Below are 11,669 nucleotides of genomic sequence, written 5' to 3'. Positions count from 1 at the left end.
AAAAGCCAATGTATCTGCTGAGGAAGACACATCTTAGAAAGGAATAAAAGTGCGACTGGTATAATGGATATTTCATTCAATCAAGAGCGAACCCGTGTGTCATGTCCACATACATTGTATTTTCTAGAATATTGTGTTAAAAATCACCAGATTGTCTTATAGCCACAAGCAGTAATTCTTATTTTAGCATCTCTTTGAAATGTCAAAGTGAATGAATTGATACACTTCAAGGTCTACAATATATATGTCATGGAATCTAGGATTGACTGTGTTTAAAGACTATGTGGTGATTATTGAGATGGACATGGTTATTCCTACACTATTACGAATGGCATGGTGTCCTGAAATAGAGAATGCAGTAAGGAATTATGAAGGCATTGTGGAGAATAAGACTTGGTTGCCATTAGATTCAAAATTTTAGTCTTTTATAGAATTCTAATCTTCATTTCATACTTTTCCACTGCCCATTATTCAGCTAAGTTCAGTTAAAGAAAGTGGTCTTGTCAAAATTACTTGAAAAACTGTACCAGAGAGTCCTTCATTTTTGCTTGAGCAGATATGGTAATTGAGGTACAGTTTAAAGAGATATTAAAATTTGTCACTTAAAAAAATTGTGCAGTCTTTGTGACTAAATTTTTCTCTGAAATGCACATGAAACCAGCAAGTGATGATGCACCTTTATAGTCTGTCAGAACTGATTGTGCTAAGTTTCAATACCTCTACAATAGCAAGTTAACAGTCCAGAAGCCAAACAAAGGCAATAAAATTATCTGGTTCCCAAACTGAATCCCCAAATTAAAGGTAGTTATCATAACTGTGCTTAATAAGTGGTTGTAATTCAAAAGACAAGGTTGCTATTATAAAGATACAAAAAAATACTCTCTGAGTCACTAGACAATTCTTGACCAATCTCAGTGAACTAAGATTACTATTAGTTTATAAGCTATTTTCTATTGATTGTATTTGTCTTGGCTGGATCGTTAAAATGCAAAGCCCTGTGGTAGAACCCATACTTATTCTTTTAATATGTTTAAACCCATCTCATTACTTTATAGTCTTTGCCTTGTCAGCATCAATGAATATTAATAGATTAAATGTAAATTTATGCTGTATACATGGAAAGCCTTGCTTTACTAGTTCAGCATCAACTAGATGAGAAATACAGATGGTATGTGCTGACAAATTTTGAGAGGTTTTGCTCTTACCTCTGTTGCAAAGTACATGAAATCTGTCCTGGAATAAGAGACATGACCTCAAATATTGTTAATGACTGATTGGTCTAAGGACTGTGACACATTTTCAATCTAAGAGCTACATTTTTAGAGTGCTCTAGTTGTCGTTAGGGACATCTATGAATATCAGTATTGCCAATTTCCTACTTTTAATATGAGAGTATTTTCTACTTTTAATATTGGCAATTCCCATATTCCCTGGAGTCCATTTCATGGAATGTATTTTATAGATGAGAAGAAAATTTAACTGCCAATGTAACATTCAGTCCTCTGAAGTGACTAGCAGGTTGAGGTATATCATGCTAAGAACAGACAAGTATATTTTTTAAAAATAGGATGTATAGTATGGAAGATAGATTTATCTTTCTCTTAAAATCACAACAACTTCAGTTACACAGAGTGCTAAAGTAGCCAACAATTTTTTTCTGCTAAACATGTTGGCCTGCTTTTTCACATTTTCTTTCTAAAATTTCCATGGTCTTCCATAAGATCCTGGGAATTCATAAATCTAAGGTATTCATATTTTAGGGATAAATAGCTTTTAAAGCATTTATAGTTCAAAATTAGGGTAAATGTTATTAGACTATATCCATAGAATAAGAATTAATTATAGAATAAAATAAGTAGTCATACAATCTTTTAAACACAGCAGCTGGGAGTTGGCTGGGCTCTGCAGGTTGAGTAATTGCCATTGAGTAACATGTGGAAAGGTTAGAGAAATTTTAAAGATCTTTGGCCTTCTTGCTTCTACAGTTTCTTTCTGGAATCTATTTTAAGTAATAAAGAAAGTTCTAGATCCCCACTATAGATGAACTTCAATTCTAATGTTTGAGGAAGAAAGAAGTATGGCATATATATACTAAGATACAAGGTTTCCTAAAAATTCATATACTATGGAACCATAAATTTCAATGATTGAGATACATAATAATAAGAAAAATTGCAATAAACTGCATGTCCAAAAGTTACAAACTTTCTAATGTGGCTACTTTAAAACACTTCAGAATATCTGCATTGGAATTCCAACATGCATGTGGGTAATTAGTGTATAAGAACACATTTGAATTTTCTCACCACTAATAGTTTTTTGTTGGCTTGGATTTGAAATATTAGGATTTGGCACAGAACTTACGGAGACAACTACTACCTTGAAATGCTAATTGCTATGCAGTTTTCCAGTTTTAAACAATCTGTAAGAGTTCATTCCGGGGGACACATTTCTTTAAACAATTTGGAATCTGTCATACAAATACTGTCATCGTTGCCCATATGAGTCACAACCATCAGAGTATTTTCTTAGTATTGTTAAGACAATGATAAATATATATACCCAAGCAAAGTATAATACTTTTAAGATAAGAGATTTCTACCATACCAATGCTCCTGCTGACAAGTTGCCTTGTGGCTAATATTTTTACGTTCCAAGTTTGAGGGATAAAAGAGACATTTTTTAATATTCTCAAATAGGACAACAAGCAATGTTTGTGAATTTCTTTGGGGGAGGAAGTCCATTACATTTCTGTTTGCTTCTGGCAGAATTCACTTAATTGAAACAATGATGGAGAACTTTTGAAATAAGATGTGTAAAGTACAGAAAAATATATTCAATATTTCAGAGACATATCGAGGCAATGTAGTTTATCACAACTTCAAACCACCCAGCTTATCCCCAGGGAACACAAGCAACAGATCTGGCTCTAATCTATCTTTAGTACAAGAATATACTCCCATGGTTTTGATTCATACACACCACATGAAAAAGACTGTGTTCAACGTCCTGGCCCACTTACTCTGTAAATAAAGAGTAACACTTTCCTCCAGTTGTGGCATTTGCATTTAATGACAAACATGATTTTTTTTTTCCCCGCATAGTGTTTTAACTTATTTATAAAGGAGGGCAGTTTGGTCCTCCACTAGCAAAAATTGCTGAATAAACATTATTTTTTCAAAAGTTGTTTTTACAAACTACTATTGGGTAGACCAAAGTTCAATAGCATTGAGAAACTTTTAACACTAAATGGCAGTTCTTGCTTTTAGTTTGAGAGTGGTTAAAGTTCAGAAAATAATACCATTTGATTAAAAGACTGGCTTTTTTTTTCCTCTTAAATTTGAGTAAATTGTTTTCTTAATGTTTAAACCTTTCTCTGTCTATCATTTGGCACACTGAGTTTCCATTTAGCAAATCTGACCAATCATTAAACGTATCTAAAAAGCATTCTAGAACTTTTTAAAAATAAAACAATACTGGTAAGAAATAATGCAAAAAACTGCCAAACTGAAAAAGAATTAGAGTCTGGTGCAATTTCACCGAGAACTCGATCATGTATTTGTACTTAATTACGCTGCATGAAATGAGTTAATGCCCCATTGCAGTTAAAATAATTCCATGGGGTTGTTGATAAATTTTAAGTAAAAATTTTATTTAAAATTATTCACATCTACTGCATGGCATATATATTGAAATAATTAATTCAGAAATATAAAAACAACAAATCCTCATTTTATAGAAATGACTTATTTATATAATTTAGAATTAAAATCTTCCCTCCTTACATTGGGAGCTAAGAGTTTGAACCCATATAACTTTGATGGGAAACTGTTCTTTTTAAAAAAATCTTTCATAAATCCATTTTTGTTTTAATTAAATTCATTTTTATCAAAATGTAAATACTATAATCCCATTGAATTTTAAAGTCTCATTCTAAACTAAAATATAAAAATCTTACTGAACTTTGTTCAATTATATCAAAACATTAAACATAATTACGTATAGACAATTAAGCAGCTATCAAAAATCTAACAAAACAAGGGTACTGGCTTGCATTCTGTGGTATTTGGCAATAATTCAAAATACACAGCTATAACACTTATTTAAAAACAATGCTGTTGTTTGCAGTATTTCCATCTTCATTTATAGAGCTATAAAGTTAAGAAAAGTAGATTTTGTATATAATATGATCTCTTAAGCTATTTGTTTTAAATTTCCAAAGAGGGAAATTTTGTGTTCTAAACAATTAAATTTAGTATGTAAATACTAAATTTTTTTATTCTAATTTTATAATTTGAATTTTTTGGTAGTACGTAAGTTTTAATCTTATAATTTGAATGTTTCTTGGTATTACATAACTTGACCCCATGGTATTTGTATGTACAATCCTCAATTACTGAGTTATCTACTGAATTAATTGATTACTTTTCTGCTTTGTAGCTACAGTACAAGAAAATATTTTAAAACCTCAAGCTACTGATATTTAAAATCTTCAACATTTCCACTTTTTCCATTTATAAAGTTAATTGTGCAAATTTTACTTTTGTAAGATTTAACGTCATTGAACTGAAAACCAAGAATTTCCAAAGTAGTTTTCACATGTACTATTATGTGATTTCATATAACAATACAAACACATTGGCAATAATAGTTCCACTTACATGATATACTGTGAAAGGACAGAAAATCTTAAATTAATATGAAATAGAATCCTTACAATATGTATTTTTGTATCCATTAAAAGACCCTTAATCTGCCTTGTGACTTTGCATAGCATATCATAACAATACCTTCCCATATGTCATTTTAATATGATGGTCATCATTTGTACATCACACACACACATATACACACACCTATGGCAAAGAAACTTTCTTTTGAATTGATCATTTGCACTTGCATGCCCCCAGAGGCTTAATCTTGTTGCTGATGAATATCCTCATGCCTAAGAATTTTATAGATAACCCAGTAGAAAATATTAAAAATCAAAAAGGCTAATGGGAAACAGGCTCGAGAGATGGTGTCAATCTTCTTGGCTCTGTCGATAAAAACCTTCCTCATTTCATCAGGACTTTTCAGCATTACCTGGGCAGGATGGTTTGGGCCCTTTGGGGTCACACCATCTTTTGCTTGCAGACATGGTCCCATTCCATAGGCTGTGAAGCTGAATCGACTTTCCCTTACCTCATCATCCTGTCATAAGAAAAACATGAGAAAACACTTTAGTCATGGAATAGAGCATGTATTTCAGAATCATAACTAAAACTTTATCATGAATAAATGTTACCATTATTGTAATGGAAAGATAACTGAAGTATATAAAGATTGAGTTGCTTTTTTTCCCATTCAAGTTTTATTGATTTATACTGCTGCATCATATAAATGTGTCCATTAAGAAATATGAAACTCTCAACTAATGTGTTTTATTGGGACAACTACACATTCTGATATTGTCTACGTATTGTTAGAATATCTAAATAAATTGAGCAAGAAAAAGAACCTATTGGGATATTATGTGTTATATATTCATATACTAGGTTTTACATTATGTGTTTAAATGGATAAATATACGATGTCAAAGGGGGATATATCAAGATCATTGACTGGATTTTTTCTTTTTCATAGAGGCAAACTTTAATGTTTATTTCCTATGATTTTTTACATTACTTCACTGGAAAATACAGTACAGCTCAAGAATACTGCTTGGTTTTTGTTATCCTCCCTTAATGTCACTTCTCCGCTTTATGCTAACCCATTTGGAAGACTATAAGATAGTCACATGTTCTAATTTATATGCAATTACTTTTCAGGTACATTGACTGAGTTGAAATTACGAATGAAATTTGGCAGAAGTTTATTTCATGTTAAGGAAAATTGTTTAACTCACTATGTTCCGAAACCTATTATTTAACTTATGTTACTTTTCTCTTGAATGTTGCAAATTAAAGAATTCTCCATACACATATATACATACATGAAAAGAAAACCAAAATTTAAAAGAAAAATGAAATATGATAAATGAAATGTGCTTGTGATAGGAAAATATGGTATTTAGGAGTTTATAATGAAATTCATTAACGAGTAATTTAATTAAATGCACTTATTTAGAATGTAACAACAGATGATTGCCAATTAATTAGTTTTTTTGCTACTAAAACTGAAAGTTTAAAAGATGACATTTTATAAAGTTGCTACAGCTCTCCCTTTATGAAAGTAATTTTTAATAGTAATATAGGAGACAAAAAGTAATTGGCTCAAACTCTTGAAAAATTATTTTGAGTCTGTGAAAGTAGAGGCTCAATGAACAGTATATTACAAAATATGAAAGTGAAAAATTGAAGTTAAAATGGATTCTAAACATGAGAAGATGACCAAAGTTTATGTAATAATGTATAAAATAGTTTTTTGGGAATTATGGAGTAAGGCAATTTCACATGACAAAAACAAATAATTATTGGAAAATACTTAACCTTAGGATGTATGAGCAATTAAATTTTGAGGAAACCAGTCTGAAATAAAAGCTAATGATCCTAATTACACATAACTACTGTTGTAATCTTATAAAAATTAGAAATTGATTTTTCACTACTCTTTAATAAGGATATTCATTTATACTGGCAATTTTTTTAACTTCCATGGAAATTTTAAAGCTAAATTATTGTTTGCCTTGAATTTTCTATGTCTTGGAAAAAAGTGGATATACAAGAAATTAAACCGTTTGTATGTAAGTGCTAAAGTAACACCCTTATAGTTTAGGAAATCATGCTGGTGTTTGCATTCCAGAAAAAAGATATAGTTTGTTTGGATAATTTGTCTAATTTTGAGTGCAAGTCAGCTGAGTGCTGAAGTATAAAACAGCCTTTTAACCTATATTGACCCATGTGTCGAAAAAAAAATCCATCTCAAAATAGGACAAAAAGTAATTTCTCAATGAACATTTATGATGAGGGGTTGACATATTAGTTGAACCATTAAGAGATAAATTACAGGGCGCCTGGGTGGCTCAGTTGGTTAAGCGACTGCCTTCGGCTCAGGTCGTGATCCTGGAGTCCCGGGATCGAGTCCCGCATCGGGCTCCCTGCTCAGCGGGGGGTCTGCTTCTCCCTCTGACCCTCTTCCCTCTCGTGCTCTCTGTCTTTCATTCTCTCTCTCAAATAAATAAATAAAATCTTAAAAAAAAGAGATAAATTACAAAAATACTAGAATTTTAGGATTTAGCTACTGTGTTTTGTAAAGTAGGATTCACTTACTTTTGTCTCCCCCCTGCCACACCGGTTTTACTAAGAAGCAACTGACCTATGTACACTGTATAAGGTGTACAGATGATAGTTTGATTTACATATATGGTGAAATGATTATCCCAACAGGTCTACTTAATACCCATCATCTCCTATAGATAACAATAACAGGAAAAGGAAAAAATCTCTTCTTGTGATGAGAACTCTTAGGACCTACTCCCTTAACAACTTTTCTGTAGATCATGCAGCAGCATTAGTTCTGGTGGTCACGTTGTATGTATGTTACGGTCCTAGTACTTAATTTATCTATTTTTTTTTTAAGATTTTATTTATTTATTTGCCAGAGAGAGAGTGAAGGAGAGTACAAGCAGGGGGAATGGCAGGCAGAGGGAGAAGCAGGCTCCTTGCTTAGAGCCCGATGTGGGACTCGATCCCAGGACCCCAGGATCATGACCTGAGCCGAAGGCAGACGCTTAACTGACTGAGCCACCCAGGCGCCCCTTAATTTATCTTTTAACTGGAAGTTTGTATCTCTAACCTTCTACCCCCACTGCCTACCTTTCTAACCATCTATTCTGAAGAACTTATTATTTTGAAACCTTAAAGACCCCCAGTTGCTCATCTCAAAAAATCTCTTTAAGATTTAAGATATTCAGTGATCAGCGACATTATTTTCAACTGTATCTTTCCACATAAGTGCAAGTAGAGGGTTAACATCAGGCCTGGGCTGAGGAATGACTGCTGATTCTTTCCACAGCATTTCCTTGAAAACAATAGAGTTAAACTAAGTGGGGAACGTGGAGTTGGCTACATTTACTGCACAGGGGTTGCTGTGTGGGGCCTACGTGACCAGAATGTATACAGGCTTGGTAAGAAATCAAGGCTGTGGCTTCTCTGCGTCGATGAAATATAATACAGGCCTTGACGTTTGTCCGAGGCAGTGCCTCTCCATGGCCTGTTGATGAGAACAAAAACAGCTGTTCTCTCAAGCAACTCCCTGCCTCCCGATAAGATGAAGATGCTGCGTCTGATGGGTTGGCTGCCTCGCATGCTCCCGTAGGACTGAGTAAACTTTATAATAGGTTATAAAGCCTGTTGTGTCCGGAGGGTTTGATTGGCAATCTTCGCCTCAAATTTCAGGGGTGGTGACGGAAGTTGACCGGGCTTTCAGATCGTTTCAGGCTCAATATGGCCCAGAGTTCTAGGAGGGAGTTTGGTGAGAATGTGATCCTGATCCACCCTGGGGTTGAGGTTGCCCAAGCTCTGCAGAAAATAACCGGGGTAACTCTTGCTATCAGGATGTGGCTGACACAGAATTCTCCCTTGTGGAATTGGCAGATGGGTGATTAATGAAATTAAACTGAAGGAGACCAGGGTGAAGGAACTGAGGGGAAAGTGGCTCAAAATACAAGGAATTTCTTCTCTCCTATTTCACTGATTATCTATGAAACTGAAACCACTTGGCAGAAAGAGAAATTAGAGTAAGTAGAGCAAGCAGCTTCATGGCCTTGGCTCAAGATGAACATGAAAGTCCACTTGGGACTTGGAAGGACTCTGCATTTAATCCTGATGGTACTTCTTGGCAACCCCAGGCAAGCAACACAGGAAACTCATGAGTATCCTGTAGGCCTGTCCAATAGAAATCTAATGCAAGCCACAGATGAAAACCATGTGTATAATTTTCAATTTAAATTTTACATTAGCTACATTTTAACAAGTTAAAAGAAAGAGGTGAAATTAATTTTAGTATTATATTTTCCTTAACTTAGTATGTCCTAAATGTGATTTAAACATTTCCTCAAAGTAAAAATTGAGGAGATAGCTTACATTCTTTGTTTCCTACTAAGCCCTTGAAATCAGTGTATATTTGTAATGTACCTCAGATCAGACTCTACATGTCCAGTGCTCCATAGCCATTTGTGGCTTATAGCTACCGTTTTGGAAAAAGCAATTCTAACATAACATCCTCTTCACTGTGAAGTACCAGCTACTATCTGGGGAATCAGTGTTTCTAGGATCTTTAGGTTAATTGCCACAGGAATGAAAAAAAAACATGAAAAGCAATGTTGACTGTGAATGCTAACTTCTAGCTTGTTGCACTTACTGGCAGGCATGGAATCAGTGACCCTTTCGGGGAAAGCCTGGGGTGGTATGAGGCTGTGCTGAGAACCAGCTCCCTAGTTTTCTCACTGCTGTGAAATTGAACAGTGCTTTGAAAGAAGTAGCCAACCTGTGCTGGCCATACAATGAATAAAAATAAGCCTAGCCAAACCACGTTCTCTGATCTCAACTCTGGTAGACACTCTGATTAGGGGAGTCCCCCAGGCATGGGTTTCCCATGTGGCTCTCCTTTTGGAAAGGCAGGAGGGTATGTATGAGTCATGGGGATGCTTGCTTTTATAGCTGCCATGCTGGGTTTCACTGATGGGAAAAACTATCTGGGCTATTCAGAAGAAAGAGCATGGCCAGAGGTAAATCCATTAGGTGACCTCTAAGACATGGAATGAAAATTGACAGGAGTCCTATGACAGATTTCCTGGCACATTCTTGCCAGCTGGGAGGAAGGAAATCCGTTGCAGTTCCGGCAGCTGCTTCCCTGAAGGAGCCCTGTTAAATCTGCTGCTTTCGTCTCAGAAGTTAAATCAATGATGCCGATGGGAGGTGGAAACAAAAAGCACTGATAGAAGTTGCTGAGGTTACTCCATCCATTAAGGCTGTTGAAATAAAGACCGGCTTTGAAGGCCAGGCTCTCCTTGCCCAGTGCTGTGTGGGCTCTCCAGTGGGTGCTATCACCTTGGGTTAAATGTATAACTGGAAAGGATGGGACACGTGAATGAAGGACCTTGCCATTTCTGGCTTGAACTTAATCTTGGGCTTTCCAGTTGGAATTGGTTGGATGTCCTAACACAGGAAGCCCTAAGAACCACCTCAACCTTCCGCTGTGGGAACTATTAAGCAGCACAAGATTCCAGGAAGGTAAATGAAACTCTTAGTTCTGATTAAGGAAATAGTGGAAGCAGGGATGCTAGTCCTTCCTTAGTTTTCTCTAGAATAGCTCTATCTGGCTTATGATAAAGCCACATGGGGCCTGCAGTCTGACTGCTGACCACCTGGGGTCACTAAAGAAGTCGCCCAACAGCCTCTACCATGATAAACGGGAAAAACAGAAGCGTTTCAGGACAAAGGAGGCTGGTATGACTTTTTTTTTTTTTTTTTTTCAGATTTTTATTTGTAAGTAATCTCTACACCCAACGTGGGGCTCAAACTTACAACCCAGCAATGAAGAGTTGCCTGCTCCGCCGACCGAGCCAGCCAGGCGCCCCAAGGCTGGTATGCTTTGACAGACTTGAACACGGCTTTCTTTTTAAGGCCGATGTAAAGGAAAAAGTCTGACACTGTGTGTCTTCCTGTGGGGTAGACCCAATTAAGGAAACCTGAATTCTACAGCATATGATCACCATGTCACTGTCAAAAGGAAGTTGGTTAATGATAAATGGTAGTTTCCCTTTCTGAGGAGAAAGTCAAGGGAGGGTTTGAGAATTAGTGACTAGGGAAAGAAGACTGACTGATTCAGCTGAAATTCAGGGCCTCGCCCCCTCGGTCCAGTTTCTGGAAATAATCTGGGTAAACCATTAGACACAATTTATAAACAATAAAGGACAAACTGTTATCTCTTCTGCATCCCCCCATGAGAAAACCAGCTCTAGCACTTTTTGAAATTTGGCAGATGTATTCTGATTTCTGTGGCCCTCTTGTATAAAGTGACTAGAAGACAGACTGAATTGGAAAGGGGAAGAGGGGCGAACAGGCAGGTGGGTCTGAGGCAGGCAATAGCCCAAGGAACCTCTCTAAGGCCTTACCATTCATCCCCTCTAGGGGTATCTGCTACTAACACACATGTTGACTGGCATTTCCGGAAAAGGCTCAAAGGTGGTGCCCTAAGATGGCTGTTAGAATTCTAGACTGGAAAACTCTCCATGCTGTGAGTAGGTTTAATCTATTTGAATGACAACTACTGGCATTCTCTTGTGCTCAGGTAGAAACAGTCCCCAAACTGAAGGAAACTGAAAGGCACCAGCCTATATTTAGATTTAAAATGTCAGCAAGGTATTTCAATCTAAGTGACTTAATAAAATGAAAATGATATTATTGAGGAACAAGCTAAGGGGAATTACTCAGGCAAAGTAAATCATATCCATGAAAAGGTGGCCTACTGGACAATGGCCCAGAGATGGAATCTCCAGTTGAGCTACCTGGAGTAAGTGATATGAACCTCATGATTCTCCTCCCACTGAGACAAAACAGGTCACCTGGTTCACTGATGGAAACTTTTATGTAGAAGGCCAGGACTCAAACCATACCTGCAGTCTAATAAAAAAAAAGTGTAGTTGAAGAAAGCAAGGTAAGTCTACAAAATGGGCTGACTTGAGA

At 35.9% G+C, this 11,669-nt stretch overlaps 1 protein-coding gene across 2 annotated transcripts in view; it reads right to left on the bottom strand.

Annotated features, from left to right (window-relative positions):
- Nucleotides 1-4,914: 4,914 nt before the first annotated feature.
- GLRA3 (glycine receptor alpha 3) overlaps nt 4,915-11,669 on the bottom strand; it is a 179,570-nt gene continuing 172,815 nt past the window's right edge. For both annotated transcript variants that reach the window (XM_081810865.1, XM_081810870.1), the window contains one exon: nt 4,915-5,193. In XM_081810865.1, coding sequence (XP_081666991.1) covers nt 4,915-5,193 — 279 coding nt within the window. The remainder of the gene's footprint in view (nt 5,194-11,669) is intronic.

Source organism: Leptonychotes weddellii, chromosome 2, assembly GCF_054177405.1.
Source record: "Leptonychotes weddellii isolate Sample4059 chromosome 2, ASM5417740v2, whole genome shotgun sequence".
Taxonomy (NCBI): domain Eukaryota; kingdom Metazoa; phylum Chordata; class Mammalia; order Carnivora; family Phocidae; genus Leptonychotes; species Leptonychotes weddellii.
The sequence above is the reverse complement of the archived record's forward strand: the minus strand, read 5'-3'. Positions and strand labels throughout refer to the sequence as shown.